General features: G+C 45.7%; 1 protein-coding gene across 1 annotated transcript; it reads left to right on the forward strand.

Moving 5' to 3' along the window:
* Positions 1 to 473: 473 nt before the first annotated feature.
* LOC136510004 (uncharacterized) lies at positions 474 to 1,595 on the forward strand. The gene has a single exon (XM_066504580.1). It carries the CDS (start codon positions 507 to 509, stop codon positions 1,095 to 1,097), a length of 591 nt encoding a protein of 196 aa, XP_066360677.1. The 5' UTR covers positions 474 to 506; the 3' UTR covers positions 1,098 to 1,595.
* The last annotated feature ends 18,620 nt before the right edge of the window (positions 1,596 to 20,215 follow it).

Raw genomic sequence — 20,215 nt, forward strand, 5'->3', positions numbered from 1 at the left:
CATCGTCCAGCTGTAATAAAAAAGTTACCTCACTGTCACCATCGATCGCCCGGCGACGAGTAAATTCGGTCGCGCGCTCTTGGTGGTGGTGCCTCTTCTCGCTTGTTTTCTTGCCGCGAAATGGTGACGGCGGGCAGAATGCGCGGTGCGTCTCACCGCCTGCCGTTTCCGGTCCGTGGCCGGCGTGCGAGGCTGGCCAGCCTGTGCGTGTCCAGTTCCTTAGTTTTACTGTCAGGCGCAGCGGCGGTAACACAGGCGAGATGGGTGTTCCCCCCCCCCCCCCCCCCCCCCCCCTTTTATTACCCGCCTGCGGGCCGCGGGCTCGCAGTGCACGCGCTGCGGCAGCTCGCGCGGTCGTCGTACGTGGCCCAGAAACATTACAAAAACCCACCCCTACAAAACGCTCGCCGCGTCGTGTCGCGATCATTCGACCGAGGCAGGCGTTTCGGTTCAATTCCCGAGCCGACCTCGCTCGCTCGCTCACTCACTGCGTGTGCCGGTCGCGCATGCCTCTGCGCTGCTGTGCGATGATGGGCAGGGGGAGGGGGGAGGAGCAGCAGCAGCAGCGCGCGGCGGTGGTGGCGTCGGCTGCGGCGGTGCCGAGGCGCGGGCGCTGGTTCGACGGGGAGCAGCAGCCGTCCCCGGCGGTGGCGGGGCGGGCGGGGTGGAGGTGCCGGTCGTGCGCGGCGGCGGCGATCGCGGACTGCGTCGCGCTGGGGTGCTGCCCGTGCGCGGTCGTCACCCTGCTGGGGCTGGCGCTCGTCAGGGCGCCGCTCGCCGTGGGCCGCCGCCTCCGGAGGCGCAGGCGGTCGCTGCTGCGCAGGAAGCGGGTGCGCGACGTCGCGGCCTCCTCCGCGTCCGCCAAGGGCGCCAAGGCGGCGGGGGCCGTGCCCGGCGCGGGCAGCGGGACGCTGCTGGACGTGGCCGATGACCACGCCACCGTCGGCGCGGCAGCCGCGACGGTGCATCAGCAGCAGCGGCAGCAGATGCAGCAGGCCGAGGTGGAAGAGCTGGCGTGGCTGGACGAGATGTACCGGGTCGACCACTGGGGCTTCGGCCGCGTCTCCTTCTCGGGGTCGGCGGGGAAAACCCCGTGACCACCGGCGTGAGGGGGAGCCAACCGCTACCCCGCTACCCGCCAGCCGCACGAGTGGAGCGCCGTGCCGGCGGCGGTCGCGGGGGGAGCAGAGCAGGTGCACGTCCTCGTCTCGTCCGACGCGCCCAACGTGCGTCGCTGCTGTATGATTGACTGGTGCGCCGGTCCCGGCCGACGACGGGACGCGACGCGACGTGCCGACGTGGCTGATTGGTTTTAATGGCCTCGTCGTCGTCTCTCTAGGAGCCGTGGTAGATCTCGTGCCGGACCTTGTCGGGTGCACGGCAAGTTTGGCGCCTAGCTAGTTTGGGCCCGGCCCTCTTGGTGCGCGGCCTCTCGGCCTGTGTGTGTGTGTGGGCGTGGCCGTGTGGGTGGGAGAGTAACGTAGCGTAGCGTAGGTGTAGTGTAGTGTAAAATGGTGGGTCGGAACTGCACGGGCAGGCCTTTCTAGCTTGCGCCCGTTGCACGGACCACGATGACCTTTCTAGCTTGCGCCCTTTGCACGGACCACGATGTGAAAAGTGGCCTTTGTGCAGGACGTCCTGTTCGCATGATCGTTTCTTAGCTTTATAAGTCGGTCCATGCTATTTTATTATGAGAGAAAAATAATGTATCATAGTTGATAAGTATGGCTGATACGATTAAGCAAACAGGGTCGATCTGTCGACCATTTGGCCTCTTCTGTGGCTTTCCGTTTGCTTTTGTAGTAGCACTGATAATCTCGAAATTACTACCGTTACAAATGTATTTTTTTCCCAACTCCAAGTATTACTACATCTCTAATTTTGTATCTACGGGTACTACCACTAAAATATGAGTACTAGTACATTGTACATTGGAGAAGTATAAAAGTACCGGCAAGTGTAGCGCCTGGACGTCCGGCCCTAGGCCTACATTCTGACGCGGCTCTTATCGACTGAACTGCCCGCCCCCCTCACATAAAAAATCAAATCCAAATGCGCAATAGGAGAGCGCACCCGCCGCGCCCACGTCACCACGCACCTCTGCCCCTTGCTCCCAACCATGACGTACGCGGCCCTCCGCCCAGCGCCCATCCTGCTCCAGAGACAACGTCGCCCATCACACCCATCGTCTATCCCTCGTTCGTATGGATGCCCTGCCACTTTTAAAACATCCAAATACAACAGCTGCAATATACGTCTGAAGGCGGTTCAAACACTTGAAACCTGCTTATAAAACACTTGAAAAACACACCTGAAACACACTTAAAAACCACTTCATATGCAACATGCATCCGAATAAAACGCATGCAACATATGTGTGAAATATATGCAACATCCAGATAAACACAATTGCAACATGCGTCCAGAAAACATAGATAAAACATACCGTTGAAATATTTAAAACACTCGAAACATACTCTTGCTACATGCCTCTGAAACAATTGCATCATGTGCAACATCTCCCGATCTACTTTTGCAACATCCATATAAAATAAATGCAACATACCTCTGAGACTCTTGAAACAATTGAAACATACAATTACAACATAGGGGGGACAGAGAGACTAGCGCGAGGAGTGCCATGGCCACCGAATCTGCCGTCATTGGGGGCTCCCGGTGGGGGAGGACGCTGGTGTGGGGGGAGGGGCACCGCCGAGGTAGGGGAGGAGGATGCCGGGTGGAGGAAGGAGCCATCGGGGGTCGAAGAACATAGGGGAGGAGGAGGGAGACGAGGACCACCGGGATGGTCGACGACGACGGCCCACTGAAAGCTCTAGTTTAGTTTTGGTTAATTGATAAAACCCTAAGTGCTAACCTAGTTTATTAAAGTGATTATGAGATAGGTAGCACTACTCCAAGTGATGAAGCAATGGCGAAGATCATGACAATGGCGATGGCATGGTGATGGTCATGCTTAAACATGGAAAAGAAGAAAGAGAAAAACAAAAGGCTCAAGGCAAAGGTAAAATTGTAGGAGCCATTTTGTTTTGGTGATTAAGACACTTAGCAAGTGTGATCACATTTAGGATAGATAGTCGTACTATTAAGAGGAGTGAAACTCGTATTGAAATGCGGTTATCAAAGTGCTACTAGATGCTCTAACTCATTGCATATGCATTTAGGATCTAGTGGAGTATTAACACCCTTGAAAACATTTGTGAAAATATGCTAACACATGTGCACAAGGTGATACACTTGGTGGTTGGCATATTTGAGCAAGGGTGAAGGAGATAGAGTCAAAAAGGAGTTAGTCGCGCTGGTTACAGAGTGACCGGACGCGTCCGATACGATGACCGGACACGTCCGGTATTCGGCGACAAACTCAGCGACCAGACGCGTCCGGTCGCCACACCGAACGCGTCCGGTGTGATTCAGTAAACGCTATGCTCGATAGATCTGTTGATCAGACGCTGGCAGCGTCTGGTCCGGTGTGACCAGACGCGTCCGGTCGTCGGTGGATGCTTACTGTACTTGACCGAACGCTGAGGCTCAGCGTTCGGTCAGTTTCTTCCAGACACGTCCGGTCGGCCCTGGTGGCTTACTGGACTCGACTGGACTCGGTGGCTCAGCGTTCGGTCAAGTGTGTTTGAGCGTCCGGTCGTCGACGAATGGGCAGCAACGGCTAGGCTGGGTTGAACTGGACACGTGGCAGTCAGGGAGATACCGGACACATACGGTAGTCTGACCAGACGCGTCCAGTATTTACGACCGGAGCATCCGATGCTGCGTCCGGTGCATTATGACCAGAGCGTCCGGTCGGTGCGCAGTCAGCCAAATATTTGAGCCAACGGCTCTATTTCGTGAGGGCTTCTATTAAGCCCCATGGCCGGCTCAAGCTCACTCTCTTGCACATTTTCATTGACATAGCAACCTTGTGAGTTTAGCCAAAGCCCTCCCACTCATCTCCATCATTGATTCATCATCTTTGTGAGATTGGAGAGGATCCAAGTGCATTACTTGAGTGATTGCATCTAGAGGCACTTGGTATTCGTGTTGCGCTGCGGATTTTGCTTGTTACTCTTGGTGGTTGCCACCACCTAGATGGCTCGGTGCAGCGGTGGAGGATTGGCATGAGTTGGTGATTGTTCGTGGCTATCTTTGGTGATTGTGAGGGGAGTTGTACCTTCCCCGGCGGAGTGCCGAAAGGTAACTCTAGTAAATTGCTCATGTTATTGAGTTACCTCACTTGTGGGTAGGTTCTTACGGTGTCCAATCGTGTGGACGAGGTTTGTGAAACACCTCTTAGCCGCCGAACCACCAAGTGTTGGTCAACACGATGGGGACTAGCGTGTTGGCAAGCACGTGAACCTCAGGAGAAAAATCAGTTGTCTCTTGCCATTTGATATTCTCCTGGTGATTAGTTTCATATTCATCTTGTGATTGGTTCATTCCTCTACATGGTGGTATAACCATCCTACTCACTCGTTTACATTCTTGCAAATTAGTTGTTGCAAGCTCTTTAGTGTAATTAGATTTGAGAGCTTGCTTTGCTATTTAAGTTTGCTTAGTGGAGCTCTTTAGAGTGGAAAGATTAAGAGCTCTTAGTGAGTAGTATCATAGTAAATTATGTGTCTAGCTATCATTGCAACTAGAATTATTGGATAGATGGCTTGCAACCCTTGTAGAGCTAGAGCAAGTTTGCATTTCACTATTTGTCATACTAATCAAATTGCTCTAGTTGATTTATAGATTTTTAAATAGGCTATTCACCCCCTCTCTAGCCATATCAAGACCTTTCAAGTGGTATCGGAGCCGTGGTCACCGTTTGATTAAAGGCTTAACAACCTTGGTGTCAAATTATGGCTCAAGTTATGTTCAACCATGTGGGGGGTAAACCACCATTCTTTGATGGCACATGCTATGATTATTGGAAGAGAAAGATGAGGATGTATCTTGGTTCAATTAATGATTAAGTATGGGAAGTGACCGAGAATGACTATGCTATCATTGATCCCAATGATCCAACCAACCAAGATAAGATCAACAAGCAATGCAATACAATGGCTCTCAACACCATATACAATGCCATTGATTCCAAGGTGTTTGAGCAAATCAAGGATTGTGAAAGAGCAAATGAGGTGTGGAAGAGATTAGAGGAAACATATGAGGGCACACCGGCGGTGAAGAGTGCCAAGTTGTATATCCTCAAGGATAAATTAACAAGCTTTAAGATGAAGGAAGATGAGAGCATTCCAGAGATGTTCCATCATTTGCAAGTGATTGTCAATGATTTGAAGGCATTGGGAGAGAAGATCAAGGATGATAATGTATCTCATCGGTTCTTGATGTGCCTACCTCCAAGATTTGAGATATTGAGATTGCTCATCATAAGAGGAGGATTGAAGGAGATTACCCCCAACCAAGTACTAGGTGATGTCATGACCCAAGAGACATACCATGTGGAAAGGGAGGGGGATGACAAGGATGACAAGAAGGAAGAAGAAGACAAGAAGAAGAACAGTATAGCATTCAAGGCTAGCTCATCATCATCCAAGAACAAGGGCAAGTCCAAGAAAGAATCAAGTGATGATGATGATCTTAGTGATATTGATGATAAAGCTATAGTCCTATTTGTCTGTAAGATGGGAAAATTCATGAAGAAGAAGGGCTATGGTGCAAGAAAGAGAAGAGATCACACCAAGAGCAAAGAGTATGTGAGAAGATGCTACAATTGCAAGAGCCCCGATCATGTTGTAGCAAATTATCCCTACAATAGTGATAATGATGAAGATGAGAAGAAGAAGCACAAGAAAGATAAGAATGAAAAGAAGGAGAAGAAGGAGAAGAGAATGACCTTCCAAAAGAAGAAGGGTGGAGGCTATGTAGTCACTTAGGATAGTGATGGTTCCTCGAATGGTGATAGCTCTAGTGATGACGACAAGAAATCCATCAAGAGAGCACTAGCAAGCATCGCCATCAACAAGAAGCTCTCCATCTTCGACACTCCATCAACATGCCTCATGGCAAAATCTAACAAGATAAAATATGATGTGAGTGATGATGATGAATGTGAAAGTGATGCTTGTAGGAGTGATGATGATGATGATGAGGAGTACTCCAAGGAGGAGCTCATGGACATGTGTGAGCAAGTGCATACTTGCTTTGAGATGAAGAGAAAGGAGTGCAAGGAATTGAACAAGAAAGTCAAATTTCTTGAGCAATCCCTTGATGAGCTCAATGCCACTCATGAGAGGCTAATGGAAGCCCATGAGAAGCTTAGCAAAGCTCACTCTAAGCTTAAAAGGCTCACTCCTCTCTCATTGAGCAAGTCAAAGTGGAGGAAGATAAGAAGGAGCAAGTGATCATAACATGTGATGTGGGACTAACATGTGATCTTATTGATGAATCTATTGTTGTTGCTCCCACTAACACTTCTTGTAGCACTACCACTTCCACTTCACCCTTGAGTGATGGTCTCACTTGTGAAAACTCACTAAAAGTGGAAAATAAGACCCTCAAGAAGGAGGTGAATGAGCTCACTCGTGCCTTAGGCAATGCCTATGGTGGAGATGCCCGCTTGCTAAAGTGCTTGGATAGCCAAAGGTTTTCTCTCAACAAAGAGGGATTAGGCTATACCTCCAAGAAAGGCAAGGCGGCCTTTGTCACTCCCAAAGCTAGCTTTGTGAAGGGCAATGGTCGGTTTTGCAATAGATGCAAGCAAGTTAGGCATATAGAGCAAAATTGCAAGACTAACAAGCACAAGCTACCAAATGTATCCTCAATTAAATTTGATTCTTGTTACATGCTTTTTAAGGGTGCCAACGGTGTGAAGGCTAAGTTCATTGGTACACCAATTGTGGGCCCAAAGAAGAAGGCTATTTGGGTACCAAAGACCTTGGTAACTAACCTACAAGGACCCAAGCAAGTTTGGGTATCTAAAAAGAATTGATCTTCTTTTGTAGGTAAACTATAAAGCCGGAGGAAGGTATTGGGTGCTTAATAGTGGGTGCACACAATACATGACCGATGATCCAAGAATGTTCAATTCAATCAATGAAAACAAGAGCAATGAGATTAATAGTATCACATTTGGTGACAATGGCAAAGGCAAGGTCAAAGGGCTTGGTAAGATTGCAATATCCAATGACTTGAGCATTTCCAATGTGCTACTAGTAAAGAGCTTGAACTTCAACCTATTGTCAATAGCTCAATTGTGTGATATTGGTTTCAAGTGCATATTTGGTGTGGATGATGTAGAGATCATAAGTGTAGATGGCTCTAACTTGATATTCAAAGGATTTAGATATGAGAATCTATACTTGGTTGATTTCAATGCCAGAGAAGCTCAATTGTCAACATGTTTGATCACTAAGTCTAGCATGGGTTGGTTATGGCATAGAAGGCTTGGTCATGTTGAAATGAAACAATTGAACAAGTTGATTAAGCATGACTTAGTTAGAGGCTTGAAAGATGTCACATTTGAGAAGGATAAACTATGTAGTGCATGTCAAGCCGGAAAGCAAGTTGGTAACACACATCCTAAAAAGAGCATGATGAGCACATCTAAGGCATTTGAGTTGATGCATATGGACTTGTTTGGACCAACCACATACACTAGCATTGGTGGAAATAAATATGGATTTGTGATTGTGGATGATTTCACTAGATACATATGGGTGTTCTTTCTTGTTGACAAGAGTGATATGTTTGCAACATTCAAATCATTTATCAAAGGCATTCACAATGAGTTTGAAACAACAATCAAGAAAGTTAGAAGTGATAATGGAAGTGAGTTCAAGAACACTAGAATTGATGAGCTATGTGATAAATTTGGAATTAGACATCAATTCTTGGCCAAGTATACTCCTCAATCAAATGGGCTAGTTAAAAGAAAGAATAGAACTTTGATTGACATGACAAGATCAATATTGAGTGAGTACAATGTGAGTCATTCATTTTGGGCCAAAGCAATCAACATGGCTTGCTATTATAGCAACCAACTCTATTGTCACCCCATGATGGAGAAAACATCTTATGAGCTTTTGAATGGAAGAAAGCCCAACATAGCATACTTCCGGGTTTTTGGTTGTAAATGCTACATATTGAAGAAAGGCACTAGATTGAGCAAATTTGAAAAGAAATGTGATAAAGGTTTCTTGCTTGGTTACTCCACTACTAGCAAGGCTTATAGAGTTTGGAATTTGGCTAGTGGTACTATTGAGGAGGTTCATGGTGTGGAATTTGATGAAACAAATGGTTCCCAAGAAGAAGATGAGAATCTAGATGATGTGAAAGGCACTCAATTGGTTAATGCAATGAAGAACATGGACATTGGTGATATAAGGCCTAGAGAGGTGATTGATGTTGAAGATGACAAGAATCAAGTGCTCTCTAACTCAAATGTGCAAGCTAGTGGTTCTCATGATCAAATCCAAGTAAGCACTTGTGATGGCAATGTGCAAGATTAATAAATAACTAGTTTATCATCTCAACCAAGTGATCAATCAAATGGCTAGCAATCAAGTGCAAGTGCTTCAACCAACCAATATTATAAGAGATCATCCATTGGACATTATCATTGGTGATATTTCAAGAGGTGTGCAAACAAGATCAAGATTGGATTCATTTTGTGAGCACTTCTCATTTGTGTCATCCATTAAACCTAAGAAGATAGATGAAGCTTTAAGGGATGTTGATTGGGTCAATGCTATGCATGAAGAGCTAAACAACTTCACAAGAAACCAAATATGGGATTTAGTTGAGAGGCCTAAGGATCATAATGTGATTGAAACTAAGTGGGTCTTTCGAAACAAGCAAGATCAAGATGGGATAGTAATAAGGAACAAAGCAAGATTAGTGGCTCAAGGTTACACTCAAGTTGAAGGTCTTGACTTTGGAGAAACATATGCCCTGGTTGCAAGATTAGAAGCAATTAGGATCTTGTTAGCCTATGCTTGTGCCCACAACATCAAGTTGTATCAAATGGATGTGAAGAGTGCATTTCTCAATGTGTACATCAATAGGCTTGTGTATGTTGAGCAACCTCCCAGTTTTAAAGATGAGAGGAAACCCAACCATGTCTATAAGTTGAGAAAGGCTTTGTATGGATTGAAACAAGCACCTAGAGCATGGTATGAGAGATTGAGGGATTTCCTACTCTCTAAGGAATTCAAGATGGGAAAGGTTGACACCACTCTCTTCACCAAGAAGCTTGGAAATGACTTGGTTGTAATGCAAATCTATGTTGATGATATCATCTTTGGATCAACAAATCAAGAATTTTGTGAGGAGTTTGGCAAGATGATGGCAAGTGAGTTTGAGATGTCTATGATTGGAGAGCTTAGTTACTTCCTTGGTCTTCAAATCAAACAAATGAAGAATGGCACATTTGTGAGTCAAGGCAAGTATATCAGGGACATGCTCAAGAAGTTTGAAATGGATGAGAGTAAAGCTATTAGTACACCAATGGGGACAAGTGGAAGCTTAGATAGTGATGCTAGTGGCAACATGGTGGATCAAAAGATGTATTGGTCTATGATTGGAAGTCTACTCTATATGACCGCATCAAGGCCGGATGTGATGTTTAGTGTATGCATGTGTGCTAGATTTCAAGCCTCACCAAGAGAAAGTCATTTGAAGGCAACTAAGATAATATTGAGGTACTTGAAGCATACACAACATATTAGATTATGGTATCCCAAAGGAGCAAGATTTGAGTTGATTGGATATTTGGATTCCAATTATGCGGGATGCAAAGTTGAGAGAAAGAGCATATCGGGCACATGTCAACTATTGGGAAGATCACTTGTGTCTTGGTCATCAAAGAAGCAAAATAGTATAGCACTTTCAACCACCGAAGCGGAGTACATTTCGGCCGGTAGTTGTTGTGCTCAATTACTTTGGATGAAGACCACCTTAAGTGACTTTGAAATCAAGTTCAAGCAAGTGCCATTGCTATGTGATAATGAAAGTGCCGTAAAGCTCACCAACAAACCGGTTCAACACTCAAGAACAAAGCATATAGATGTCTGTCATCACTTCATAAGAGATCACCAACAAAAAGGGGATATTTGCATAGAGAGTGTAGGCACCGAAGATCACCTTGCCGACATATTCACCAAGCCACTTGATGAGAAGAGGTTTTACAAGCTAAGGAATGAATTAAACATACTTGACTTCTCCAATATGTGTTGATGCACCCCCACTATATGACATGCCTCTTCTTCGAGCAAAGCAAGGTAAAGTTGATTGACATGTCATCCATCCATTGCTAAGGACTTGTTTAGTGCATCTAGTCATTCCTATCATATCCTAGGCTTATTCATGAAAATCAAATGAATTTGATGCTTGTATGGTACCACTATTGCTTGTATGTTTGAAATAATCTAGTGGTAGCATATGACATGTTTGTGGTCTTGTAAACCTAGTGTTTGATTTAGAAAATGAGCTATAAGAGTTTAACTCAACATGGTACAAGATAACCCTTATTTGGAGGTGTGAAGAAGCTTGTCCTTGGATCAAACTGAGTTAAATATCTTTTGTAAGTAATCTAGATTGAACCAAATTGGGAAAATGATCCTTATTTCACATGGTTTCACTCCAACCTATCTATAATTTGAGCTCACCTTTTGTGCTAGTTGTTGACAAAGGGAGAGAGAAACAAAGATATGAGTGATAGGGAGAGATATGATAAAGAAAAGGGATCAATTAAAATTTTGAGCACACAAGTAGGGGAGCAAGCTCATAAACTTGTATGATGCATTTGAATGTGCATTTCATATATTTGCTTGCATAGCACAAGTTTTAAAATTTCAATATCCATGCTTGTGTGGTGTATGCTAGTTATAGGTTTGAGTGATAAAATGAAAAACTAGCATACATAGTCTAAGTAACTAGACTCATACTCACATTATGAAAACTAGACCCTTACTTTTAATGTTTATCTCATAGGGTATTCTAATTTTTGTGTATGTCTAGTTACTAATGGTGCTAAGGATGGTATATTGGTGCACTCCGGTTGGTATCACGCTTCAAAGGTCCATCTCTTATACATTAGCATCATTTGGTAGAAATTGACTCATATATTTTCTATCTAAGCATATGTGCAAGCTACAATCCAAACTCTTAGCACATATGTAGGAGGAGCAATTACTACCATTTGGAGTTCATGAAACTTGTCCATACTCTTTTACACATGGTAGATATGCTTGGGCAAGCAACATGAATTCAATTAAATCTCAATTCATATCTTTGTGAAAGGGTTGTCATCAATTACCAAAAAGGGGAGATTGAAAGCTCTAGTTTGGTTTTGGTTAATTGATGAAACCCTAAATGCTAACCTAGTTTATCAAAGTGATTATGAGATAGGTAGCACTACTCCAAGTGATGAAGCAATGGCAAAGATCATGACAATGGCGATGGCATGGTGATGGTCAAATGCTTAAACATGGAAAAGAAGAAAGAGAAAAACAAAAGGCTCAAGGCAAAGGTAAAATTGTAGGAGCCATTTTGTTTCGGTGATCAAGACACTTAGCGAGTGTGATCACATTTAGGATAGATAGTCGTACTATTAAGAGGAGTGAAACTCATATCGAAATGCGGTTATCAAAGTGCCACTTGATGCTCTAACTCATTGCATATGCATTTAGGATCTAGTGGAGTACTAACACCCTTGAAAACATTTGTGAAAATATGCTAACTCATATGCATAAGGTGATACACTTGGTGGTTGGCACATTTGAGCAAGGGTGAAGGAGATAGAGTCGAAAAGGAGTTAGTCGCGCTGGTTACAGAGTGACCAGACGTGTCCGGTATGATGACCAGACACGTCCGGTATTCGGTGACAAACTCAGCCCCGGAAGCGTCCGGTCACCACACCGAATGCATCTGGTGTGATTCAGTAAATGTTGTTCTCGTCAAATCTGTTGATTGAACGCTGGCAGCGTCCGGTCCGGTGTGACCGGACACGTCCGATCATCGGTGGATGCTTACTATACTCGACCAGACGCTGAGGCTCAGCATCCGGTCAGTTTCTTCCAGACGCGTCTGGTCGGCCCTAGTGGCTTACTAGACTCGATCAGACTCGGTGGCTCAGCATCTGGTCAAGTGTGTTTGAGCGTCCGGTTGTCGGCGAATGGGTAGCAACGGCTAGGCTGGGTTGAACTGAACACATGGCAGTCTAGGAGATACCGGACACGTCTGGTAGTCTGACCAAACGCGTCTGGTATTCACGACCAGAGCATCCAGTGCTGCGTCCGGTGCATAATGACCGGAGCGTCCGGTCGGTGCGTAGTTAGCCAAATATTTGAGCCAACGGCTCTATTTCGTGGGAAGCTTCTATTTAAGCCCAATGGCCAGCTCAAGCTCACTCTCTTGCACATTTTCATTGACATAGTCACCTTGTGAGCTTAGCCAAAGCCCTCCCACTCATCTCCATCATTGATCCATCATTTTTGTGAGATTGGGAGAGAATCCAAGTGCATTGCTTGAGTGATTGCATCTAGAGGCACTTGGCATTCGTGTTGCGCTACAGATTTTGCTTGTTACTCTTGGTGGTTGCCACCACCTAGACGGCTCGGTACATCGGTGGAGGATCGGCATGAGTTGGTGATTGTTCGTGGCCGTCTCTGGTGATTGTGAGGGGAGTTTGTACCTTCCTCGGCAGAGTGCCAAAAGGTAACTCTAGTAAATTGCTCGTGTCATTGAGTTACCTCACTTGTGGGTAGATTCTTGCGGTGTCCAATCGTGTGGATGAGGTTTGTGAAACACCTCTTAGCTGCCGAACCACCAAGTGTTGGTCGACACAACGGGGACTAGCGTGTTGGCAAGCACGTAAACCTTGAGAGAAAAATCGGTTGTCTCTTGCCATTTGATATTCTCCTGGTGATTAGTTTCATATTCATCTTGTGATTGGTTCATTCCTCTACACAGTGGTATAACCATCCTACTCACTCGTTTACATTCTTGCAAATTAGTTGTAGCAAGCTCTTTAGTGTAATTAGATTTGAGAGCTTGGTTTGCTATTTAAGTTTGCTTAGTGGAGCTCTTTCGAGTGGAAAGATTGAGAGCTCTTAGTGAGTAGTATCATAGTAAATTGTGTGTCTAGCTATCATTGCAACTAGAATTGTTGGATAGGTGGCTTGCAACCCTTGTAGAGCTAGAGCAAGTTTGCATTTCGCTATTTGTCATACTAATCAAATTGCTCTAATTGATTTGTAGATTTTTAAATAGGCTATTCACCCCCCTCTAGCCATATTAGGATCTTTCACCCGTGCGCTATCCCAGTGCAGCCACCTCTTCCACATTGAGTACCGAGGTGGGGGAGAAGGCCGCTGGTGTGGGGAGGAGGACGACAGATATGGGGGAAGGAGCCGCCGTTGGCCAGGAAGCAGCGATGCCCACATCATTGGGTGTAGGCGCGGGATACGAAAGGATAAGAATGGGGAGGGACGCGAGCGCTATAGGAGTGAGCAGTCAAATAAGGATAAGGTGGAGTGCATGAGGCGGCGTGCGGCACGGGCGAGTCAGGTCAGGTGGGTCAGGTCCGTTCGGACACCTGTTGTGTATCATTATCGTAAAAGTACTACTCTAGTCCATCCTATAATATCGAAATGAAATCAAACACTGAAGTTTGTTTTTTGGGTTAATTGGATAATGCCATTACAAATATCGCATTTTGGAGATAGACCATTAGTATTCATGATATTGAAAGAGTGCCATTACAATTTCACATATCTCTGAAATATACCACTACTTACCTCTTTGATGCATTCATCACAATTTCTGGACAAAATTGCCCTTCTCTTCTTCCTCCTTTTCCTTCTCCCTCATGTTTTGTACGTTGTTGGGCATGGCCAGGTGTCTGGATATCTGAGTGCAGTGCTGCACCTCCCTGCTCGTTGGCCCTTGAGTGCCGTGCTCGCCCGCTTCTGTGGTCGCACCTATGCACCGGCCTTGCACCTCCCGCTGCTCACTCATCCGCTTCCATGGCACATACGCGATACCATCAGACTGCCCCTAGACGGTATGCGCTCCAGCTCATCCCTATGGCACGCGGCGTGTGGCGTGGAGCCATATGTTGTGCCTTCTGCTCCAACGTGCTTTAACCATGTTGCCAACTTGCCTCGCCTGCGATACAGCTATTGCCGATTGCCATGCCTAGTGCCTTATTGTACATGGACTGATGGACCTCCATGCTACCGGCACTTGTTAGATTGATCTTCACTAATTGGCCCAACAGTCAATTGTACCCTTAGATCCACACCCTGATCGAGGGTGCCCAGCCACTCCATGGTTGGTGGGCCCCATCGTACAATGCCATAAAAAGGGAGGTGGGGCCGAGGCACAAGGCATGAAGTTCACTTGAGCCGCAAGACGCCCCACCTATATCCTAACCCTAGCCAATCTAGAGAGGGGCGTTGCTAGCGACAGGAAGCTCCACCACCAGACACTGCCGCCACAACGATAGCGTCTTCACCGCCGAGCTTCACCGCGCCACCGACAAGCGACTCCATGGCTAGCTTGTCTTCTACGAAGGCAGCCGATGGTTTGCACCTCTGCAACCCCCCCTCTCTCACTCTATCTATAAATCCCACACTACTTTATGTTCTAGGACTCACTATTTATCTCAAATGTTAGTATACTTGCTAGATCTATGGCAGATGATCCTATCAATTCTATCAGCACTCACGCACATACTGGACTCGCTCGTTTACATCACGCCATGTAGCGGGCGTGCGTTGGCATCATGTGCCTACAACCCTTTACCGGTGCATGTGCGTGTGCGTCCTAGAACAACATTAGCTATTTAGCTACCGCCATTGCCCCATGGGCCATGGTGCCGCGTCCTTCCATGTTGCCGAGCTCTACGCTGACTAGAGAGAGACGCTCACCGCTTCATGTTGCTTGCATACGATGTGTATGTGCCGAGAGCTTGAACCTTGTTAATGTTCGCTTAAACTTATCAACCCGACTTATCAGTCATGGTACAATGTTTTTTTCTCACAACAAAACAACATTAGCTGGTTTATCAGCCACAAAAACCATCAGCCGAACAGAAATAAGCCATGTTGGCGTCATGTCACCTACTGCACCTGCTTGATCATGATCCAAAGGCCACTAGAGCTAGCTGACAGATGTATGCCTCCCCCCTCCATGGATAGACATGGAGCAGGAGCGCTTTCTCCTTGTGGCGACTAAAGACAAATACATTATGGCTGCACGGGTAGTGAAAGCTCTAGTTTGGTTTTGGTGAATTGATGAAACCCTAAGTGCTAACCTAGTTTATCAAGTGATCATGACATAGGTAGCACACTTCAAGTAAAAGAAGCTAATGAAGATCATAGCATGACAATGGTGATGGCATGGCGATGATCAAGGGCTTAAACTTGAAATGAAGAAAGAGAAAAACAAAAAGCTCAAGGCAAAGGTATAAACCATAGGAGCTATTTTGTTTTAAGTGATCAAGACACTTAGAGAGTGTGATCACATTTAGATTTGATAGCCGTACTATTAAGAGGGGTGAAACTCGTATCGGAATGTGGTTATCAAAGTGCCACTAGATGCTCTAACTCATTGCATATGCATTTAGGATCTAGTGGAGTGCTAACACCCTTGAAAATATTTGTGAAGATATGCTAACACATGTGCACAAGGTGTTTGCACAAGGTGTTTGCGGGATTTGGCGCTTTTGGAAAAATAAAATGTCTATTTTCTATTGCGCTGGATGCAAAATTCTTGGTGATTGGCACATTTGAGCAATGGTGAAGAAGTTAGAGTTGAAATGGAGTTGGTCGAAATGATGCTGGCGTCGGTCTACTGACCGGACGCTGGGTCACTCAGCGATCGGACACTAAAAGGCTGCATCCGGTCGAGCTGTCAAATGGCACAGTGGGTAGGGTTGAGCACCGGACGCTGGTCTGCGTCCGGTCAAGGTGGACCGGACGCGTCCGGTCGAAAAAACATGCCTCGGGGAGCTTACTGGAAACGATCGGACGTTGGGGCTTCAGCGTCCAGTCAGTTTTGACCGGAGCGTCCGGTCAGCTTCGTAGCCATTGAAATCTGACGAACAACGTTTGAAGCTGGTGACACGTGGCGTCCATCGGGCGACCGGACGCTGAGGGCCAGCGTCTGGTCAATATGATCGGAGCGTCCGGTCAGAGCACAGAGTACCCAGTGAAGGGGTACAACAGCTCTATTTCGTGGGGGCTTCTATTTAAGCCCCATGGCCAGCTGTGGCTCATATCCTTGCCAATTTTCATTGACATAGCAACCTTATGAGCTAAGCCAAAGCCCTCCCACTCATCTACATCATTGATTCATCATTATAGTGAGATTGGGAGTGATCCAAGTGCATTGCTTGAGTGATTGCATCTAGAGGCACTTAGTGATCATGTTTCGCTGTGGATTTCGCTTGTTACTCTTGGTGGTTGCCGCCACCTAGACGGCTTGGAGCAGCGAGGATCATCGAGCGGAGGTGGTGATTGTCTCTGGCTCTGATCGTGGTGATTGTGAGGGGTTCTTGACCTTTTCCCGGTGGAGCGCCAAAAGGTACTCTAGTGGATTGCTCGTGGCTTGTGTGATCCTCATCTTGTGTTGGTTGTGCGGCACCCTATTGAGGGTTTGGCGTGTGAATCCAATTAGCGCGTGAACCTCCAAGTGAGTGAATCGCCACAACAAGGACTAGCTTGCCGGCAAGCAAGTGAACCTCGGTAAAAATCATTGTGTTCATCATTGATTTCGAGGTGATTGGTCATCATTGTTATTCATCTTCGTGATTGATTGGTTCATTCATCTACATGGCGGTATAACCCTCTTGATCACTCTCTTTACTTTACCGCAAACTAGTTGACAAGCTCTTTAGTGTAGCTAGTTGTGAGAACTTGCATGCTTGGTTGGTGTGGCTCTTTAGTTAGCCTTTGAGAGCACACTAACATAGGGTAGTGTCATTGCTCTTGTGTGAATTGACACTATCTAAACTAGAATTGTGGTAGGTGGCTTGCATTTTGAGTAGGCTAGCGTAACACTCGCTTCGCCTCATAATTGTCTAACCATTTGGTTAAGTGTTGTTGTAGAAATTTTTATTAGGCTATTCACCCCCCCCCTCTAGCCATTAGGACCTTTCAGGTAGTAGCTACAGATGGCGGACTTCATTCCTGCTCTGCATGGATTATGGACTCCATTCCGACTGTACGTGGAGCAGTCAAACCAGGGGGCGACAGACGACCCTACAACCTACATGCGAGGTGACGAGGAGATACGTGCGAGGGCTCAGGGGCAGTGGCTCACGGACTTGCTCGGCATGATCGCCTCGCTGTCACTAGCGTCTATTGTGGCAGAACTGCCTAATCTAATGCCTTCTAGGAGTGCTCGTCTTCCATTAGACACTAAGCACTCAAGGGAGTACACCAAATTACGCAGTTTCATCGAGCACACCCTAGGGGAGAACGTGAAAATCCATATTTTTTCATTAGGGTCACAAATGAGAGAATAACGCTTACATCATTCATAACCATTTCTTACATCACTTTTAGTACAACATCAGAGTATAATATTTATTGTATAACAGTGGAATGTAATCATATTATCAGAGTTACGAACAATTTAAGTTGCAGCGGAATATAAACATGTTATCAGAATTACAGCAGAAATAAATATCTATTTATGATATGATTAAGCATTGATATATAAACTATGACAACAGATTATAAACTTTCATTTATAAAAATATTTGGTGAGAGTTATAAATAAAAACTATGATCGCAGCGTAAAGGAAATCCTCTCTGGGCCCACCAGAAGGATTCCACACACAAGGTCAGCTCAAGCATCCATCTGTCACCTGCAATAGGGGTAAATAAAACCCTGAGTATTTAATTGTACTCAGCAAGACTTACCCGATAGGAGAAAAGAAAAGACTTCAAGGATATGCAAGGCTATCTGGCTTGTGGGTTTATTGCATCTGCAGGAAGCATTACTAAATGTGCGTCCTTATATTCGATTTTTATTAGCAGTGCATTAGTTCATTAACTAACTATTTTATGTAAGCACATGTGCTACTTTCAAGCAGGTGGTAAGCAATCAGATTTCCTTTTTTCATCTTCCATCTTTCATCTTTTAGTTCTTACTACGATGCTAAACCGTAGACAAGCCGTACCAAATCTCCCGGTGATTCGTAAATCAATGCCCCTGGCTGGGTACCTCAAAACCACACGCCCCGCCTGTACCCAAGGCACAAGCAGGACCAATCCATCACCCTCCTATCCTGGGTGTCTAGGTCTCCATCCAAACTGGGACTCCAAGCCCCCGCCCCTGAGTCATAGACTTAGTGCGGTGCAAGGACCTCCTAACCCAAAAACCACCCTGACAGTCGGTCCAGAAAGAGCCAGATCCACGACAAGAGAGCAACAAGTCTTCCAAGCACCCATACCTAAGTATGTGCTCGGGATAATAAGTCTATGACTTACCTAGAGCCTTAAGCAATGGTTGGTCCTTAACCGACATAGACAGGGAAAGCGGTGTAACCAAGCCATGCCCTGCGTCCACGGTGACACAACCTCTTACACCCACCAATACCCAAACCATATCCCTATCCGGTCACCATTTTCTATTCCACTATTTATATTTTTTAAGTGATAATAATGCAGTAATATATTTCCTATATCTCACGAGTGACAGACAATCACTCGACTTCTACCGGAGTCTTGTAGCATAGCAATCTACACGATCCTATCATATTAGTAAGACTCATAGGATAAAGATATATATGTGCAATTGGGTTTCATTCAACTCCTTAAAACTTAATGCACAAATATAATTTAAACTGCAGAAAAGTAGAGGTTATGCACCGGGGCTTGCCTGGGTAGAATATAACCAAAACTTAGTATTTGCATCTTCAGATCATCCACCATAAACTGAATAGAAAGCCCATTGCATCATCTCCTAGAGAGAATACCATTATATGATCTTTGGATTTCCAATCATCCTTTAATTGATCTGTGGATCCATCATCGTACCTATATTATATGCATTTATGCAAATGCATAAATATAAATAATTAACGACAACCAGAATGCTTAGAAACCCGATCACGCCTCACAAGCTAACGAGATAGCTCTAACGTTGTCTACGTATCCATGTTGTCGAATAAGGTGTTACTTCCCAACCAATGTTTTAGTTATACAAACCTAAGTTGTTTCTTTATTTTATTCTATCGATTTAATCATTATTCGAAATAGAGCATCATTATCCATCTAGCAAACTAATTATTCCAGAGCTATAAAAATTATAATGAGCATCTAATACTATCAGTAATTTACTATAAAATTTTTAGAGTCAACACTATCACTGATTTATCACGGAAATTCCTACACGTTCTCCTTTTAACAATATTAAGCCTTTTAAAATAATTAGAGCAACCCTTAAAAACATACCGAGTCTATATGAACAAAATACACTACTAGATAGATCATGATTTTAGAAACTCAACAAAATTGGTTTGACATTTTTATGATTTTTCTTTGATTTTCTACGAATTTTACAAGTTTATTTCCTAAACTAATTTTCATAATTGCCTTAGAAAACACAAGGGGCCAGCGGCCACCAAACGACCTAGCGGTGGACGCGTTGGTTCGGCCCGTAGGTGCACAGCGCGTGCGCGGCCCAACGATGCAAGAGCTGGCTGGCCGAAGGCCTAGGCGGGTGGCAACAGGTCGACCCAGGCAGGCGAGCCTAGCCCAAGCGACGTGGTGGCAGGCTGGTAGCTGGCGTGGTCTAGCCAGGTGCACCGGCCGTAGCCCAACAGCCGACCCACGTGGCCAGGATCCAGAGAGGACGCGTAATTATGCAAAAAGGACCCTGTGCTTTCTCGAAACTAACCATCAGTCTAGCATGTACTATTCGTACGAGTCACGTATTTTGCAGTAAGGACCATGTATAAAATTTTGGCTTGGATTCATACCCTTCGCTTCATCTTCTACATACTGAGGAGCAGAGGAGCATCGGCCGACAGTTACGACCGGCCAAATCCCGGCCACCCATCGCACCCACCGGTGGGGAAAGATAACGTGGGGTAGCAGTGAACCATGGTGCGGCCGGGCACCAAGGAGCAGCGGGTCCAGCGTAGGACCGAGGGCATGGGCGCGCTCGCACATGGTGCCTGGTGCTCGATGGAGGAAAGGCAGAGCTACGATAGGAGCGGAAGGCGTGGTGAGGGTGGCTC

This window comes from Miscanthus floridulus, chromosome 16 (genome assembly GCF_019320115.1).
Source record: "Miscanthus floridulus cultivar M001 chromosome 16, ASM1932011v1, whole genome shotgun sequence".
NCBI lineage: Eukaryota > Viridiplantae > Streptophyta > Magnoliopsida > Poales > Poaceae > Miscanthus > Miscanthus floridulus.